The 20106-nt window shown below is 41.5% G+C and overlaps 1 protein-coding gene across 1 annotated transcript in view; it reads left to right on the plus strand.

The window, feature by feature from the left end:
- LOC137402470 (fibrillin-1-like) overlaps positions 1–4851 on the plus strand; it is a 30464-nt gene extending 25613 nt beyond the window's left edge. Inside the window, exons 39-53 of the mRNA XM_068088971.1 lie at positions 95–220; positions 339–467; positions 586–714; positions 834–962; positions 1082–1207; positions 1327–1452; positions 1572–1697; positions 1817–1942; positions 2062–2187; positions 2307–2432; positions 2552–2680; positions 2800–2928; positions 3048–3173; positions 3293–3418; positions 4829–4851. Of these exons, the coding sequence (XP_067945072.1) occupies positions 95–220; positions 339–467; positions 586–714; positions 834–962; positions 1082–1207; positions 1327–1452; positions 1572–1697; positions 1817–1942; positions 2062–2187; positions 2307–2432; positions 2552–2680; positions 2800–2928; positions 3048–3173; positions 3293–3418; positions 4829–4851 (1802 nt within the window). The remainder of the gene's footprint in view (positions 1–94; positions 221–338; positions 468–585; positions 715–833; positions 963–1081; positions 1208–1326; positions 1453–1571; positions 1698–1816; positions 1943–2061; positions 2188–2306; positions 2433–2551; positions 2681–2799; positions 2929–3047; positions 3174–3292; positions 3419–4828) is intronic.
- Positions 4852–20106: the final 15255 nt, after the last annotated feature.

Below are 20106 nucleotides of genomic sequence, written 5' to 3' on the forward strand. Positions count from 1 at the left end.
AGTTAATTATAGCATGGAAACAAAATTCAAATTACTAACCGTGTTAAGTCATCTTTTTGAGTTCTTCAAACTCCTATATATGATATTATTATAGATATTGATGAATGTAAACAGTCAAGTTCATGTAAAGGAGAGAATGCAACTTGCACCAACACTGATGGTAGCTTTACATGTACATGTCCTCAAGGATTCACTGGAGATGGAGTGACAAACTGTACAGGTGTGTTTACTGTGTTTAGTTATTAGTTAATTATAACATGGAAACAAAATTCAAATTACTAACCGTGTTAAGTCCTCTTTTTGAGTTCTTCAAACTCCTATATATGATATTATTATAGATATTGATGAGTGTAAACAGTCAAGTTCACCATGTAAAGGAGAGAATGCAACTTGCACCAACACTGATGGTAGCTTCACATGTACATGTCCTCAAGGATTTACTGGAGATGGAGTGACAAACTGTACAGGTGTGTTTACTGTGTTTACTTATTAGTTAATTATAACATGGAAACAAAATTCAAATTACTAACCGTGTTTAGTCCTCTTTTTGAGTTCTTCAAACTCCTATATATGATATTATTATAGATATTGATGAGTGTAAACAGTCAAGTTCACCATGTAAAGGAGAGAATGCAACTTGCACCAACACTGATGGTAGCTTTACATGTGCATGTCCTCAAGGATTCACTGGAGAGGGTGTGACAAACTGTACAGGTGTGTTTTACTGTGTTTAGTTATTAGGTAATTATAACATGGAAACATAATTCAAATTACTAACCATGTTAAGTCCTCTTTTTGAGTTTTTCAAACTCCTATATATGATATTATTATAGATATTGATGAATGTAAACAGTCAAGTTCACCGTGTAAAGGAGAGAATGCAACTTGCACCAACACTGATGGTAGCTTTACATGTACTTGTCCTCAAGGATTCACTGGAGATGGAGTGACAAACTGTACAGGTGTGTTTTACTGTGTTTAGTTATTAGTTAATTATAACATGGAAACAAAATTCAAATTACTAACCGTGTTAAGTCCTCTTTTTGAGTTCTTCAAACTCCTATATACGATATTATTATAGATATTGATGAGTGTAAACAGTCAAGTCCATGTAAAGGAGAGAATGCAACTTGCACCAACACTGATGGTAGCTTTACATGTACATGTCCTCAAGGATTCACTGGAGATGGAGTGACAAACTGTACAGGTGTGTTTTACTGTGTTTAGTTATTATTTAATTATAACATGGAAACAAAATTCAAATTACTAACCGTGTTAACTCCTCTTTTTGAGTTCTTCAAACTCCTATATATGATATTATTATAGATATTGATGAATGTAAACAGTCAAGTTCATGTAAAGGAGAGAATGCAACTTGCACCAACACTGATGGTAGCTTTACATGTACATGTCCTCAAGGATTCACTGGAGATGGAGTGACAAACTGTACAGGTGTGTTTTACTGTGTTTAGTTATTATTTAATTATAACATGGAAACAAAATTCAAATTACTAACCGTGTTAAGTCCTCTTTTTGAGTTCTTCAAACTCCTATATATGATATTATTATAGATATTGATGAATGTAAACAGTCAAGTTCATGTAAAGGAGAGAATGCAACTTGCACCAACACTGATGGTAGCTTTACATGTACATGTCCTCAAGGATTCACTGGAGATGGAGTGACAAACTGTACAGGTGTGTTTTACTGTGTTTAGTTATTATTTAATTATAACATGGAAACAAAATTCAAATTACTAACCGTGTTAAGTCCTCTTTTTGAGTTCTTCAAACTCCTATATATGATATTATTATAGATATTGATGAATGTAAACAGTCAAGTTCATGTAAAGGAGAGAATGCAACTTGCACCAACACTGATGGTAGCTTTACATGTACATGTCCTCAAGGATTCACTGGAGATGGAGTGACAAACTGTACAGGTGTGTTTTACTGTGTTTAGTTATTATTTAATTATAACATGGAAACAAAATTCAAATTACTAACCGTGTTAAGTCCTCTTTTTGAGTTCTTCAAACTCCTATATATGATATTATTGTAGATATTGATGAATGTAAACAGTCAAGTTCATGTAAAGGAGAGAATGCAACTTGCAGCAACACTGATGGTAGCTTTACATGTACATGTCCTCAAGGATTCACTGGAGATGGAGTGACAAACTGTACAGGTGTGTTTTACTGTGTTTAGTTATTATTTAATTATAACATGGAAACAAAATTCAAATTACTAACCGTGTTAAGTCCTCTTTTTGAGTTCTTCAAACTCCTATATATGATATTATTATAGATATTGATGAGTGTAAACAGTCAAGTCCATGTAAAGGAGAGAATGCAACTTGCACCAACACTGATGGTAGCTTTACATGTACATGTCCTCAAGGATTTACTGGAGATGGAGTGACAAACTGTACAGGTGTGTTTTACTGTGTTTAGTTATTAGTTAATTATAGCATGGAAACAAAATTCAAATTACTAACCGTGTTAAGTCCTCTTTTTGAGTTCTTCAAACTCCTATATATGATATTATTATAGATATTGATGAGTGTAAACAGTCAAGTTCACCATGTAAAGGAGAGAATGCAACTTGCACCAACACTGATGGTAGCTTTACATGTGCATGTCCTCAAGGATTTACTGGAGATGGTGTGACAAACTGTACAGGTGTGTTTTACTGTGTTTAGTTATTAGGTAATTATAACATGGAAACATAATTCAAATTACTAACCATGTTAAGTCCTCTTTTTGAGTCTTTCAAACTCCTATATATGATATTATTATAGATATTGATGAATGTAAACAGTCAAGTTCACCGTGTAAAGGAGAGAATGCAACTTGCACCAACACTGATGGTAGCTTTACATGTACATGTCCTCAAGGATTCACTGGAGATGGAGTGACAAACTGTACAGGTTAGTTTTACTGTGTTTAGGTGTTAGTTAATTATAACATGGGAACATAATTCAAATTACTAACCATGTTAAGTCCTGTTTTCAAGTTCTTCCAAGTCTTATATATAATATTATTGTAGATATTGATGAGTGTAAACGGTCAAGTCCATGTGAAGGAAAGAATGCAACTTGCACCAACACTGATGGTAACTTTACATGTACATGTCCTCCTGGGTTCACTGGAGATGGAGTGACAAGCTGTACAGGTTGGTTTTACTGTGTTTAGGTGTTAGTTAATTATAACATGGTAACATAATTCAAATCATTAACCATGTTAAGTCCTGTTTTCAAGTTCTTCCAAGTCTTATATATAATATTATTGTAGATATTGATGAGTGTAAACAGTCAAGTCCATGCAAAGGAAAGAATGCAATTTGTACCAACACTGATGGTAGCTTTACATGTACATGTCCTAAAGGATTCACTGGAGATGGAGTGACAAGCTGTACAGGTTAGTCTGACTGTGTTTAGGTATTAGTTAATTATAACATGGGAACATAATTCAAATTACTAACCATGTTAAGTCCTGTTTTCAAGTTCTTTCAAGTCTTATAGTGTTAGTTAGTTATATAATGGTGACTTAATGCAAACTAATCAACCATACCAACTGCCTTACGTGAAAGCTTATAGATATGCTTGATAATGAGCCACATGATCAGCTTGATAGAAACAAGCTGTTTGTGTGGTGAAGATTAGCTTGACTACCTCTGCTGTATTCGGCACCGCCAGCCACGATATGACTTGTATACTGGGGCCTATTCACGTAGTTACGACCAACCGAGGGTAACGGAGGTCGAGCCTGTGAAGGGAGAAATGATTTATAAGGTTGCCAGATAAACCAAGAAAAACAGGGATTACTGGCACTCTCTTGCATGTTGTTCTGTTGTCTGCACACACACTGAATTAATATTCTTGAAATATTTGTTTTATTGCGTTCCCCTTGGTAGTTTTGACTCTCGTGAAGCAGCAAAAGGGTTGGCAGTTTCCTTTATCCGTGCTTATGGAAACTTCCTTTGTATGCTTAAATATGTTAACCGCTCAGTTTTGTTTGGAAGAGTTTGTTTGTTCATTTCATTACTTTTCTATGTAGAGTTCGTGACATCAATGGGGAGACAGAAGCACAATTTTTAAACATGTACAAAAACACTTTTTTTTGACAGCCAAGAAATGTTCATAAGTGAACTTAAACAAATGTTCTGTAGAATATATCATAAAGCATCTGTATTTTTCTATCATTTGTATATGCTTTGGATGTTTCAAGTGCTCTGATTGCTAGGCTGTTTAAAGATTTGTGGCGATAACAATTCATTGCGATGAAAAGCTCAGATAATGAGTGTGATTATGACATCTATGATTGTGAGGAGACTGACAGAATAAAGACGAGTAATGCTTCCACTTGAACCCAATAGCAGACATTATTGGATGATGTTTTTTGGCGTGTATTTTTCCTCTGAACGTTCTAATTATAATGAAGTTTTAACGAGTTTAATCTTGAAACATCCTGGAAGTCAGATCACCTCAAACATCACAAACATATGCTAATGAAAGAACAGTACCAAAATTTTCTGATAAAATTCTTCAAAATAACTGTTCAGCGTTAAACCCAAAGAAGGCAGACTCAAAGAAAGGAAATGATTCTGAAATTATCCTAATGTTGTGTTTTCTATCTAAACCATAAAATACTCATGAAAAAGATGGACTCAAAACTTATTAGAATTCTCTAATTGACCAGAATCATGAAAGCTAGCGATGTAAGTAATTTTGAACTATTGCATACATTGAAGGTTTACTTGCAACAAAAATCACATTACAGTTATTTTGTATGAAAAGGCTCACCATATCTTACTCTGCTGTGTTGTAGGTGCAAAATTCGTGGAAATGTGATTACAAGCTTTTAAAAGCTCAAAAATAACAGTTAATTGCAACCATCCCAAAAACACTATAGGTTGTAATCTCTTTATTTTGATGACGTACCCAACTCGATGTGGTTATTGTTTTGACACATGGTGTTACCACAAGAATTTTAAAGGCTAATTAAAAGCTCAATATAAAATGTCTCGTTGTATTAGTTTATGACAAACACTACGGGTTCGACCCAAAATCCCTGATCAAATACGCTCGCTACTTTACAGTTTCGTTTCAGCCTGGTCTAATCATCTAGTCGTAATCTGATCATGTGAATTTTACTTCTTTCCAAATAGCGTGAAAAACTTCCACAGCACTTTTCAACAGTCACAGGTGACCAACAAGCTCCTCAAGGGAATCGAAGGACGATATGCACTCCTTCGAGCTAAGGTTACAAAAATAACCTAATGTTTAGGCTAGATTTTGAGATAACGGTGCTCAAAATGACAGCATTACAATGGTGATGAAATAGACGTGTAAGGAAATTTTGATGATTGAGGCTGCTTGAAAGTGTAAACAGAAGCCCATTATGTTCATCTGTGTCCCATTTGAGCTGTTTTGAAAGGTATTCCAACCTACGGCGTTTTCGTGACGGCTGCAATTAGCTGTTCTTTTGAGCTTTCAAAAGCTTGTAATCACATTTCCACATAGTTTGCACCTAAACCACAGCAGAGTAAAACATGGTGAACCTTTTGATATCAAATAACTGTTATGTGAATTTTGTTTCAAGTCAACCTTTAAAAGTAAGAAATACAGATTTCTATTATATCATAGTCGTGGTCCTCGTTCAGAAAACCAACTTGTCACAAAAGCATTTATCAGGAAAGCTAGATTCTCATTTTAATGTGCAAAATCTTGAGTTCAAATTGGTAACTCAATACTATAGAAGAAAGAGGATTGAGAATAAAACAAAATATGATATTGTAAAGGCTTTTGCGACCTTAACTTTCCTCCACTAGTACAAGACTCGTGCATGAGTACAATTATACATATATGTCTGCTTAGTTCATCAAGGTGTACAAAAAAGAATCAAGTAACAGGCAATGAACTGGCCCAGAACAGCTCTGCTCTTCTACAGAAATGTTTGAGCTTATATAGTTAGTAAGCTCCGCCTCCGTTCTACTTGGCTGGACCCTGCATGCCTCTGGCTTGGCTTGGCTTGGCTGGACTCTGACCTCATTAACACGCCTGACTGAACACAGCATGGAACACAGCTGAACACCATCTTCTACAACACTCTCCCCCCATTGGTGACCATGGTCTCCAATCTAGACCTTGGGAGAGAGCCTATGGTAGCCACGTGGCACACCTCCTCTCCTGTCAGTGTTCTGTCCAGGTCCTCCACATCTGTGTCTGAGGCAGCTGTCCTGGGGAAGCTCGAGCCGGCCTCGGCGGTTGCCTTCTCCCACTCTGGATCTCTCCTGGTCTGCTGCCACACCGACTGGCTTCGGTGCACTTAGGGCTTCCTCAGCTTCTTTCAAGCTCCTGGTGACCGAAGCCAATAGTTCTGGCAAAGGTGCATCACATGCGTCATCCAAGCTTGGCTGGCTTAACTCAGCTCTACGCTCAGCTCCCAGTGGACCATATTCCACAACAATATTTTATTTTAATAATAAATTTAAACTGTAAGTCTTATTTGACAAAACTCATGAAAACCCATGTTTTCTAGAAACTTGGCTAAATTAACTTGATTCTCCTAGAACACATTTAAACAGCCCAGGCTGCTATATTTAAAGAATATAACACAGTAGTACAATAAATATTATATATATAATACAATTAATACAATATTTGTTATATTTGTAGTCAATGAGTAAACTTATAAAATGATTCCATCTTTCTGTGTTTTACAAATTGCCTGATTCACTCAGCCATTTTACAGAATTATGGAAATTTTCAGTCATTTTCTAGCGAAAGAATTACACCAACTACTTTTATGCCACTGATTTGAAAATGATGCTTACAGGAATATGCCAGCCCGCCAAAGAACCAAAATCACTGCAAGTCGAGTTTGAGCATTCCAAGTTTATAAATAATGATTGGGACTAGCATTTGCCTTTTGGACAAATTATGAAGTCAATTCAACAATGGAGAGCCTAGCAAATTTTTCCTGTTAAGGTCATAAGGAAAACAGAAAATTTTTGATCAACAGTGACGAAAAAAGTGCTCCCAATAATTGGATTCCTAGCCAAGATAGAATATAAAAAGTATCGTTATATTATAAGATGGAGCAAGAATTGAAAAAAATATTAAGTAAAAATAAACGGTATGAAAAAAATAGATACTGTTTTAGCCAAAAATGTTAGCAATTGGAGTAGCTATCCATGCAGCTGATCCTAATCTTCTCCCTTGTATTGTTCGCTTCCTCCCAAGTGTTCATTATGATGTCGTTATGGAGATGCAGTGCGGCCAGTGATTGTGAGCGTTTCACTTGCATTGTAGTATCTATGTTACGTTAATCTTAAATTCAATAGGAGAGCAACTCAAAAAAGTTCCCTGAATATTTACAAAATGTAGTTGTAACTTTGACAGGCATGGTAGGTCTGCAAAACTTGGAACAAAAAGAATATTGCAAATAACTCTTAAACATCATTGTATTATATTACCTTCGTTTATGCTGCAGAGATGGCTCCAACCAAACCAATGACTGCACCAACTACCGCATTCACTAAACCAACTACTACAGTAACTACCTCAACCAGCACTACAGCTATTACACCAACTTTCCCAACCACGGCAGCTAGAAGGAGCATAACTACACCCTCAGCAACATCTTCAGAAATCCTCAAATTCACAATACCTATGGAAATAACACAAACAGACGAGAACTCTTTGAAAATCTACGTTGATGTAGTACTGAAATCGGTGAGTCAATTTAACTTTACCAATCTGGCAGTAGGTTTACACTAGCTGATGATTTCTTGATAGATTTAAAGCAATTTTTAACTTACCAATAGTTTTAGGGTTAAACTTTACAGAGTTTCTGTTTTTTTGATTTTAGCTAAACTGTGTGCAGAATAAAAAACATCCTTAATTAAATTAACAGATTTTTTTGCTCCTGAACTAGTTTTTTCTATTGAAAACGTCTGTATTGAGAAGTAGGCTGATGCTATAATCTTATTAGGTTTTTAGTTTTGGTAGATATTTGCAGGTTTTTCAAACTTAGCTAACTCAACATGACAATGGACTTTGAAAGTTGAGGGAATCAATACCACGCAAAAGTGACTATTGAAACATTGATAAAATACATCAAACACATAAATAGAAGATCAGACATAGTTACATATTGATGCAAAGACTTGGAAAGCTCTTTATACATTTTACATATAAATGATCCTCAGCATTTATAACTGAAAAAGGACAACTTAACTCAGTCAAAAGTATTGATATATATTTTCAAGTGGAAGGAAATAAATCAATAGAGAAATATCAAAGCTAAGAAATGACCTTTAAATGACCTTTAGCTCATGTTGTGCATAATGAAAACTAGCTGAATACCAGCATGGTCCAGATAATAAAATGATTTTTGTTCAAAAAACGTTTTCACAATCATCATATACAACATTTACCATTCTAACTTTTAAATGAAGAAATTTGTTTATTTTTGTGTGTGCTATAAGTTTAATCAAGTTTATGCATGTATACATATATTTATGACATATACATAAATACAGTCAAACATGGATAACTCGGCCACGGATAGCTCGAAAACATGGTTAATTCGAACAGTTTCTTTGGTCCGTTCCCACGTAATGATAAATTGCTATAGATAACTCGAACTCAACACTGTTAATTCGAACTGTTTTTTTGCCTAACGGCTACCGAAACGGTTGTTATCGCTTTAGAAAATCACTTTAATCAAAGCCATAGAGGTAAACCTCATATTTTCGTAATTCATAAGTGTTGTTATTACCACCATCGGCAAAATAATTTTGTCAACGACTTTTCTAAAGGTTTGGTCAAATTTGATTTACACTGCTATACGATTAATAGCACGGGCTTGCCGGGTCACGCGCGCAAGGATTTTCGCCACGCACATACAAAACAAAAACAGCATGTTGTTTTGCATGTGCGTGGCGAAAATCCTTGAGTGCGTGACCCGGCTAGCCCGTGACGAATAGTTTTCCGACGTTGAATCCGTGTTTAATCAACGTCGGAATGTTGAATGTTTAAAACGCCTTAAAATTGTTTTTACTAAACGTATACGTTGTCTTAGCTAAAAAACTTTTCATCGTTTGACCTAAACACAGAATACGTGTGTATATTCAATAAGTATCCATTCAAAAAGCGTGAGTGATATACAATGTACCGTTAAACCTCGTAAAACTTTTAATTGAACTGCCTCGGAGTGTTGCTCTTAACGAATCCCAGGTAAAGTAAGGGATTTTTCTTTGGTAACTTTTTCTTGAAGTTGCATAAACTTCAAGAAAAGTCGGCAAAATTGATCGTGGGTAAAACGCTCAAAAGAAAAAGATGTCTTTTCTTTTGAGCATTTCAACAACGATCAAGTTTTGCCAATGTCAATCTAAAAAAACGTCCTGGCAATAACATCACCTCAAACAACAAACCAATCTCAAGTGATAGAAAAATCTCTATACTTTTTGATAAAAACGTTTTAAACTTTACATTAGAAGCATTTAATTTGAAACTAGCCATTTGTGCTTTTGATTTATATTATAGTTTGCATATGTACATGTATCTACTAATAAATAAGTAAATACATGGACTTGTGACAGTGCTCTGATAACTTGAACGCTCTGATAATTCGAACACTTTTGCTCGGTCCCTTGAAGTTCGAGTTATCCATGTTTGACTGTATATACATATATTTATGGGGAAGTCTGGGCATGTACTTTTCTTTTAATCCTTCATGCGTGCTAGTTGAGGCATGAAGCATAAACCAATAGCCATTAAAGATTGACTAATGTTATAAGTATGTATACAAGTATTCTATAGTATCGCAAATACTGTAAAACTTAAAATGGCATGGCGCGCTACTTTTCAACCCTTCCGTTATAGTGGCGGTCAATAGAAGGTGGCACTCAAATAGAAGCTGGCGTTGTATTTTTTAAATGGCTTTTCAGAATTTTCGGAAAATAAATTTATCCCTTTGACAGGCGGAAGCTAATATTGCCTATATTGTAAAGGTTTTGTGTGACTTTCACTTTCCTCCACTAGTACAAGACTCGGTGCATGAGTTTATACATATATTTTCTGCTTAGTTAATAAGTTGTACAAGAATGCTCAATGAACAGGCCCAGAACAGCTATGCTCTTCTACACAAATCACAAGCTTATATAGCTAGGAAGCTCCGCCTCCGTTCTACTTGGCTGGACCCAGCATGTCTCAGCTCGACTCAGCTCGGTCTTGACTCGGCACAGCTCTGGCTTGGCTTGGCTAAACTCTGACCTCGTCATTCTGCCTGACTGAGCACAGCCCGGCTCGGATTAGCTCAGCCCTAGGCTCAGCTCTCAGTGGGTCACATTCCACAACACTCTCCCCTCTATTGATGCAACACTCCCCCTCCCAGACCCTGGGAGAGAGCTTATGATAGCCATTTGGCAGACCTCCTCCTCTCCTGTCAGTGTTCTGTCCAGGTCCTCGGCATCTGCTTCGGAGACAGCTTCTTCGGGGCAGCTTATGCTGGCCTTGACAGTCGCCTCCTTCCACACCTGATCTCCCTTGGGTGCTGCCACACCTACCGGCCCCGGTGCACCAAGTGCTTCCTCGGCTTCTTTCAAGCTAGTTGTGACCGAAGTCAATATATCCTGTAGCGAGGTGTTACCATCGCTGTCCATCTTCTTGAGTGCTCTAACGTCGTCCAGAGAAAACGAGTGTTTTAAAAAGAAAGCATTGGTCGCATCCGTGAGGACCGTTTTGCTGCCTTCCTGTTCAACCTCTGGACCGTTTGCCGGCAATTAAATGGAGTAGCATACTCCTTCTCCGTACCGTTCCGGCTTCCTGGGGGTCCGGGCTGGCCTCGGATTGTGCCGGAATGGAGTTGATTGGTTTGCAGAGTGGATAGGATCTGGTGTTGTGGTCTCTTCAGTCTCCACCGGGTTTGCTTCAAGTTCTCCTGGAACTTTTTCCTGTGTGGCCAGAATGATTTTCTCGAAACTCAGAGGGCATCTTTGGCTTTCTCCTCCTTCCGGTATGGCCGGATTTTCCCCCGGAGTTATCTCCTGCTCTCGTTTTTCTGCAGCCTGTAACAGCAACTTTTCTCAGCTAGGGGGTGGCATTATAGGTGCAGGGTCTATTCTGACCTCCTCCTGCCTCCTCTCCGGCCTGCTGGGTCGAACTCCTTTCATGTTAGGACCTCTCTTTGGCTCCAGGGTGGCCGAGACTTGCCCCAAACCTTTATGAGTAAGCATGATAAGGTTTCAGCCTTCCTTCGCTCTGAATGAAAGACTGGCCCTGTTGTTCCACCAGATATGTGTGATTCCCCCAGGCCTTTAGGACCTGGTATGGTCCCACGAACTTCGCCTGTAGCTTGGGACTTTATCCCCCTCTCCGGCGTTTATTCGTGAACCATACCCAGTCGCCTGGGGCGTACAGCGGTGGCTCCTCTCGGTCCTCCTGTCTCACCTCTATCTGACTTTGTCGTAGCGCCTCGTGCACCATCTGCAGCCTCTGCTGCACCTTAAGGGCATGCTCGTGAGCAGGAAAGAACTCGGTTAGTGGTGAGTGGCTTTCCAGCTGGTCCGGCAACCTTAGCTCCCGTCCCAACATCAACATGTTGGCTGTCTCTCCAGTTGCGGAGTGGGGGGGTGCCTCGGTATGCCCTCATCAGCTAGGGAAGCAGCAGGTCCCACTCATCTTGTCTCCGAGCCAGGAGTAGTGCCCTCAAGGAATTTCTGAGTCCCCGATTGTTCAGTTCAACTATTCCATTGGCCTGTGGGTGATAAGGAGTCGTATGGGTTTTCGCCACGTTCCAGAGTTAGCACAGTTCGGCCATCAGTTGGCTCTCAAACCGTGCCCCCTGATCCGTGTGGATCTGCTTGGGTAACCCCAGGTAGCAGAAGACCCGCTTATCCAGTGCGTTTGTGTCCACCGGGGCGGTGGCATCAGGTAGGGCCAGTGCGTCCTGCCATCGGGTGAAGTGGTCGATGAGGATCAGCACCCACTTGTTCCCCCTAGGCGTGACCGGAAATGGCCCCACCAGGTCCACAGCCACTTTCTGCCAGGATCGTCCAGCATAGAGCCTTCTTTTCCCCTCCAGCCACCTTTGTCCCTCCATGCTTTGCAGCCTGGCACACCTCACAACTCTTGATGAGCCGTCTGACCGTGGCTGTCAGTCTGGGCCAGTACCAAGTCAGCTGAAGGCAGCTTATCGTTCTTCTCACCCCAAAGTGAGCCAGGGCGGCGTGCGTTTGCCACACCATTGTCTCCCGCATGGCCGGGGGCAGATGGCGCACCATCTAGCGTGGCCCTGCGGGGCCACGCATGCTTCCAGCATGTCGTCCTGTCATATGCGCAGAGAGCCTCGAATATGATGGAGGATATCCAGCTCTCTGCTTCCGACTTCTAGGTGTTCCGCTGGTACCTCTTCCCCTGTGGTGATGGCACGATACATGATGGCCACTGCGCCTTGTCCTTTGGCCTGTGTCTTTGACAACTCGCCCCTTAGTCCTGTTATCCTGGGTGTAGCTGGTAGCCCCTCCGAAGAACCTCCGGCGCCCAGGTTCAATCCCGCCACTGTTGGGGCGGGAGTCCCGTGCGAATTGCCGAGCGGCCCTCTGGGGTATGCGACGTTGCCCAGGTTTGATCCCACCTTGTCGAGAGCAAGAGTTCCATCCAGGCAACTGGTCGGTACCCACGCGGCTAACGGCCCTTGTTCCTTGCCAACTCCTTTCGTGAGAGGTCCCCGTCCCTCTTCTCAATGCTCACGCATTGCTGGCAGTCCTCGCAGGTTTGCCTGCTCAACCCATCTGCGTTCCCATGGTGAGTCCCTGACTGATGCTTCAGGACGTAGCAGAACTCAGCCAGGATCTCTAGCCACCGGGCTACCTGGTTTGAGGGTTTCTTCCTCCTGCATAGCCATGGGAGTGAGGCGTGGTCCGTCCGTAGGAGGAAGTCTTGGCCATACAAATCCGGCCAAAAGTGCTTCACTGCCTTTACCACCACAAGCAGCTCCCGTCGAGTGATGCAGTAATTGCTTTCCGAGGGGCTGAGGGTCTTACTGTAGTAGGCAATGACTCTCTCGCAGCCCTCCTGTACTTGGGACAGCACGACCCCCACTCCACATTCGCTGGCCTCTGTGTCCAGGATGTACTGCCTCCGGGGATCCGAGTAGCCCAAGATCGGGGCGGTGCTGATACCATCTTTCACTGCGTTGAAGGCGATCTGTTCTCCTTCCGTCCATCTCCAGAGCTCTCCTTTTGCAGCCAGTTGGTGCAAAGGATGCGCTATAGTGGCAAACTCCAGGATATATTGTCGGTAGTAGCCAACCGTCCCAAGAAATCCTTGGTGTTCTTTCACTCCGCGCTGGCTCGGCCATTCTGTGACTGCCTTCACCTTGTCAGGGTCTGTAGACACTCCATCCTGGCTCACTATGTGGCCCAGGTAGCGGGCCTGGGGTTTCAGTAGTTTGCACTTGGACGGCTTCAACTTCAGTCCAGCCTTGTAAAGTCTGGAAGACCTCCTCTAGCCGATGCAGATGTGGATCGAAGTCCGGGGCGATGACTATAATATCATCCAGATATAGTAGCAGCGTTCTCCATTGGAGCCCGTGTAGCACACGTCCCATGAGTCTTTGGAAGGTGGCGGGGCGGACGTCAGTCCGAAAGGCAACACTTTCCATTTCCATAATCCGGCCGTGTCGAGAAAGCCGACTTCTCCTGCGCCTCTGCATCCAGGGGTACCTTCCAGTACCCGCTCACCAGGTCGAGCATGCTAAAATAGCGGCTGCCGGACCGGGTGTCTAGACTCGTCAATCCTGGGTAGAGGGTAAGCATCCTGCTCGGTGACGGCGCTTAGACGCCGATAGTCGATGCAGAAGCGCCACTTCCCATCCTTCTTCCTGACCAACAACAAGATGGAGCTCCAAGCTCCTCTGGCTGACTCGATAAACCCCCGCTTGAGCAGATCCTGGACCTGCCTTTTGGTCTCGGCCTCATTCTCCGGTCCGAGTCTGTGGAGGGGTTGCCAGATTGGCCGGGTGCTTTTCTTAAGTGAAATGAAATGTTCCACCTTGGTGGTCTTTCCTACGTCGTCGTCACCCGTACTAAACACAGTGGCATATCGACTCAGCAAAGAAGCCGATCTCGCCGTTTGACCCGTCCCCTCACAGTTCGGCCCCGTTGCCTGGAACAATTCCTCAAGGTGAGCCGGCATGCCATTGATTGAAGTCAGACCGGCGTCACACAGTAATGGATCGTCCTCTTCGACCTGCGGGGTTTCCACTCCCGTGTAAGTGTCGATAGTGGTTCCGGACCGGAAAGTCAATAGCAGCTCCGTAACATTCATGCAGCGGGTGATAACCTGTCCCTTGGATCCCGGCTGATTCAGGCTACATGCTACCGAAGGTCTGTCGGGAAATCTTTCGATCAGTCCTATGGAGCAGTAATTTCGCGTGGTGATGTAATAGTGTATTGCCATCTCTGTCCAGGCAAGAACCACTACCCCCTTATCACCTGTACCTTGCTCTGTAGCAGCCGCCCATGTCAATCCGTGCAGACTAGCTGTCTGCCATCCACTCGGACCACCGGTGTCTCAAATTCGAGAGAGCACTGATGGGCCATGAAGAATGGCATTCCGAGTATGGCATCCTCGCTCAGACAGCTAACCACAAAAACTTCTTCTGTCTTTACATCTTTCAGGCGGATGGCCAGACGGATTGTCCCGTAGGGGCAATCCCGAAGGGGAGCTGTGTTCCGTCAGCCAATAGTCCATGGCTGTCACCCTCATTGAGTTGGTCCCGTACGGCTGCTGGCAATCGGTCAAAGACTTGCTCATTGATCAGGTTTGTGGTGCATCTTGTGTCTAAAAGAAACTGGTTGCGCCGCCCCTCCACTCGTCCTTGGAGGAAATAGCTGGTGGAGGAAGGTAGGCAGAGGGTTTGCGCCCTAGTGATGTCTTCCAAGACTTCTTCCGGGAGGCCGGGGCGTCTTCCTTTCTGTGGCGGGGCGGGGTAGGTCCCTCGGGCCGTCCTACATCCGGGGTGGACCCGCAGCTCCTGTGATTGCCATCCTCAAGGCGGAGAAGAGGTCGGCCTTGCCGCCTTTAAGGCAGGCTTCCAATCATCCGGTCCAGTGGGGGTGGTTTTCGCTGTCTGGGGTGGAGGGGATTTTGGGGTCACCCTTTTTTGTTTCAGGCTACGTCCCTGCCGTGCGCACGGAGGGGCATAGGGGGTGTCCAGAACAATGGGAATGTCCAGATTGGCCTCACTCAAAGACTTGTAGTAGTTTCGTATCTCCACAGGCCTTTCTTGTGCACAAATTTTCTTTGGCTTAGTCCTTGCTGGTTGAGACCAACTGTCGGCTGTCACTGACTCCCATGTAGTCCTTATGTGTTTCCAGGGTTGTTTGGCCTTGGTACAGCCAGTAGTAGGAGCTACTGCTGTGGCCGTTCTTCATTTCCCGAAGCCGCTTTGGTGTAGCGAGGGCAATTCTTCCGTAAGTGCCCCGGTTGCTCACATCCTCAGCAAAGGGTAGCTGGCTGCCTCCTTCTTTTGGTTGGAGTGCGAACCTGCTCCTGGGGCCATTCCACTTTGTCCGTGAGAGTTTGTACCAGCCAGGCTAGTCATCCTATAACATCAGTTTCGGCCGAGTTCACCTGGTCGGAGGTTCCTCCCTCCAGGGTTTGTACCGAAGATCCGGTGAATTTACACTCGCCTCCTTGGATCTTAAGGTAGTCGTTCTCGGCCCGTTCAGCCAACAGATGTCGCTGCAGAGCAGAGTCCCTTAGTGAGCTGCAGAAGGTCTTCATAGCCATACTATTTTGGTGTCAATTTGGCAGGTCCCGGTACGCAATGTGTACTAACCTCTCGACCTCCATAGCATGCTCCTCAAATATCGTCCTTTCCTCTTGCCTAAGGGCGTTGAGCTGGTTTAGCGCCTGTCTGGCGGATAGCCCAAATCTTGCCGAAGGGCATTAAAAATGGTCTCCTTGTCCTCGGCCCGTCCGCAGTCCTCAGCCTGTTCGCCTAATGCTTCCCAGAGGTGCAATAGGGTTGCTCCTTCTCTCCGCTGGTTGGCATCGACTACCTCCGTGAAGCGAGTGATGAAGTACTCCACATCTCCCTTTCCAGTGTACTTGGAATGTACTGTACCTTTGGCATCAGTAGTACCCTTTCTAGTGCCTCAACTAGTCGGTCAGGTCCCGGGTCAGCACTTCTTGCTGTCCTATTGGCCATGTCTGGCTTCCAGTAGGTTTCTGCTCTCTTCTCAGAGCAGTGCTTTTACTGTGTCCGTGGCTGTCGGCTTTTTTTCGGGTTTCTTCTTGTAAGAAGTTCTTCCGGTAGGATCTCGCTGCCTCCTCAGGTAATTCCTTTCAGAGCCTTTAGTAGGTTTCTGCTCCCGGGGCAGTGCATCTACTGGGTCCGATGCCACAGGGCTGTCCACAGCTCTCTCTGGGTTTCTTCCTGTTGTCAGGAGGTTCTTCCAGTAGGAGCAGTGTTGCTGTTTTTCAGGCAGCCCAGTTCATCCAGAGTCCAGTAATCTTCCCAGTGTCCAGTGATCCTGATGCGAGTCTTGTGGTGGAGTTCTTAAGATCATTAGCGATCCCACTGCTGCCGCCAGTGTAAAGGTTTTGTGCGACCTTCACTTTTCTCCATTAGCACAAGACTCGGTGCATGAGTTTATACATATATTTTCTGCTTAGTTCATAAGTTCGGTTTTGACTCAGCACAGCTCTGGCTTGGCTTTGGCTTGGCTAAACTCTGACCTCGTCATTCTGCCCGACTGAGCACAGCTAGGCTTAGCTCAGCCTTAGGCTCAGCTCTTTCTGTGGATCACATTCCACAACAATATTTTGCCCGCTTTTTTCTGGTAGAGCGATATTAAACCTTTTGATGCGATAAATCTGCCAACGTACCAAAAATCTCTTAGTAAATATGCATTGAGAAACCAAAAAATGTCTCTATCAGTTGATATATATATTGCTTGCAATTAACCTGCGATGATATTTCAACCTGCGTCCTGTTTGGCACATTGTTGAAACTTTCAATTTTTGTTTCATTCTAAATTTGAAGACATATTTTTATTTCATATCTATATTTAACAATTTTTGCATAAAAGCTCATTGCAACTCATTGATATGTTTGCTTCAGTTTGAAGCAAAAACTAGTTTTTTATATGCAATAGAATTTTATTCAACATATATAGCAACATTTGCCATTCTAACTGTGTGTAAATTTTGAGAATACATATGTTTAACATATTAATAAAAAAAATGACAGTTACAATGACACATTGACAAAAATTTTATTGGGACAATGTCGGCCAAAAATGGTTCAAATAAATATTAATAATAAATACTGGAAGCTAACTAACTAAGTAATAATAACAGTGATAGGAAAATGAATAATGTTTAAACTTTAAACCCGATACTCAAATTATGTTTCCAAATTGCAAGTTGAAATAATAACGATAATGAAACAAACTTTAAAAACTTATATTGTAAACTTCAAAAATTATAAGAAGTTTATGAATGTAATAAGAGAATGTAAATCTAGATATATATTATTCAAAGCGAGCACTGATAGGAACTTTTGTGAAACGCGCTTTTAACGAACTTCGCTTTATTCGTCTGTTAAGGAAAAGAAATTATGCTCGTTAATATACGATATCGCTATTAAAATAAACGTTAAATAACCAATGGAAAAATATTAATACAAACAAAGATGTTTTAATTTTAACTAAAAGAAATATTGTAAAATTTTTAAATGAACATAGATTTAGTTTTTGTTTAATGATTGTGGAATGCAAGGTATCAAATGAGAATCCAAAAAACATAATGTAGCTGGGAAAAAGTGTTCTGAGCAGCTGGAATAAATTAGTAGCAAACTAAAAGTAGATGTAAAATAAATAGCAAGTATGTAAACTACGAAATTTTGATTCAACGTATATATATATATTTTGTTCACGTATATAATCAGTACAAAATTTGCCAAATTTTAAGTTCGAGATAAATTATTAGCCCTAACGAAAAAAGACGAATAAGCATTGCGTTGCATATACTTGAGTGCCAAAAATAATTTATGATTTCTGAACAGGAGCATCATAACTCGTGGACGCAAGGCTAAATAATTAGCACGCACATGATTTATCCCTTATATAAAAACGCAACTGATTACTATGGCGTTCTAGCTCAGTGTTAGAGTGTACCTGTAAGGAACTTATAGATGCATTCGTCCTGCGTTCAAATCCATCAGGTAACATCATTTTAATACAAAGATTTTAAGATCTATAGCCGGAATGCAGACGTACAACGACATACGGACTCTGAGAAATATATATATAGACTTAATGGGAGTAAAATTTCCCATACTTGTATTATGGTTTTAATATCAAGTTGCAAAACTTGAAATGTGTATGTTTAAAACTGAATTAAAATGAATTGTTGTTGCAACTGGGAGTCAACCTTTTGGTTAAGGAAACTGTTGGGTAAAACCCTGTGTTTTCTGTTTCTCCTGAGTTAGGTTCACCTCAACTATGTTGGTTGTCACGAAATAACATTTTTGCCACAAGATGATACTGCAAGATGTGATGTTCATTTCCTTTAAATTAGACATACCGTAAATCCTCGTATCTAAGCCGTGCCTGTAAACCTAAAATTTTGTTTTAAGGTTGCAAGTGCGGTTTATAAACCCAGACTAAAAGTTACATCTTTAAATTTCTCACCATGTTTGCATGAAGGTAACGCTGAAAAGGCAAACGCTAAAAAAATTTATTCAACAGTAAGATGCTGGCAACATTTGTTACTTGTGCTGGCATCGCGGACTCATTATTCATGGTCACTATCATGTGACATCTCCAGTACTTGATCCATTTGTCAGGCTGCTTGTCATTGATGCTAAAAACTGCTGTAGCATTTCAGTAGGTAGTTTCTGACGTGACATTAAGAATTTCAAATTCAAAGTCGGCATCATATTTTTCCCTGCTCGCTGACATGTAACATGGGTTTGTGATAGTTGCTATGGAACCAGTTTTATTCCAGCACATTCGAGCACGATTCACAAAGAGATTTCTTCGAAAGAAATTAAAATGAAAAATGATAACACTATGTCACGGAGTATTTGCTGATGCAAACGTGGATGGGTTTGTGATAGTTTGAACATGGTTATCATTGACGATCACCGAAGTAGTGTGGTATCAACACTGAGATACACTGATATAGTGACGCCAGCCTCAACCTAGTGCATGAATGTGACGACAGACCGAGATGGTTAAATTAAATTGGTAGGCACGGCAGCTGATACACGTAGTGTACCTGTAACTCAATAAGCAACTCTTCAAGTTTGGCTTGAGACCTATATATGGTGGCAAGTTGCATGCAAGGAATTACAGTATTTCAGTAGCATGAAGTGGTAACTTGTAGGGCGATGGAATTTTTATCATACGCTTGTCTCAGTCGTAATGTCAATGAAACCTCTCACAGTTTATTCATTTTATAACACTGTACTGCAGACAAGGAACACACACCCCTGTTATTGAGGTTGTTTTCACTAGAAAACACAGAAAACTATTATTTAGGACTTTCTGCCTGCTACTGCCTGGTAATATGATTTTACTGAGAGTATAATATATCCAGTTACTCTCACAAAGATTGTTACACTGCTGTGGGTTTTGTTTCAGCTTCATGATGCGCTTGCTGAAGGGAACACAACTCATAATTTTCAAGAAGTTGATTGCATCAGCTTAACTGCGAAAGAGTTTGAATGCAGGGTTGTTTCAACACGGAGGACTGTTTTAGCAACAAATCCTGGATCTAGATATCGACGCGCTGCAGTTTGTAGTATCTTACCGCAAAACTTTTCCAAACTATTAAATGATAAGCTAAAGGAAAATCTGCAGATTATCTCAAATATCACGAATACCACATTGACCCTGACAAATAATACCCAGAAATTTGACCTAAGCACTAGACCAGATGTTCCTGAACTAAAATATCACAGTTTTACCATACCACCATTTGTCACCAACTCATCACAGTTGACTGATGAATCATGGGTAATAGTCCGTGTGGCCATCATCAAGTCGGTAAGCTTTTTCTAGCAGCAAGGTGTGTTAACAC

The sequence above is a fragment of the Watersipora subatra genome, chromosome 8 (assembly GCF_963576615.1).
Source record: "Watersipora subatra chromosome 8, tzWatSuba1.1, whole genome shotgun sequence".
NCBI lineage: Eukaryota > Metazoa > Bryozoa > Gymnolaemata > Cheilostomatida > Watersiporidae > Watersipora > Watersipora subatra.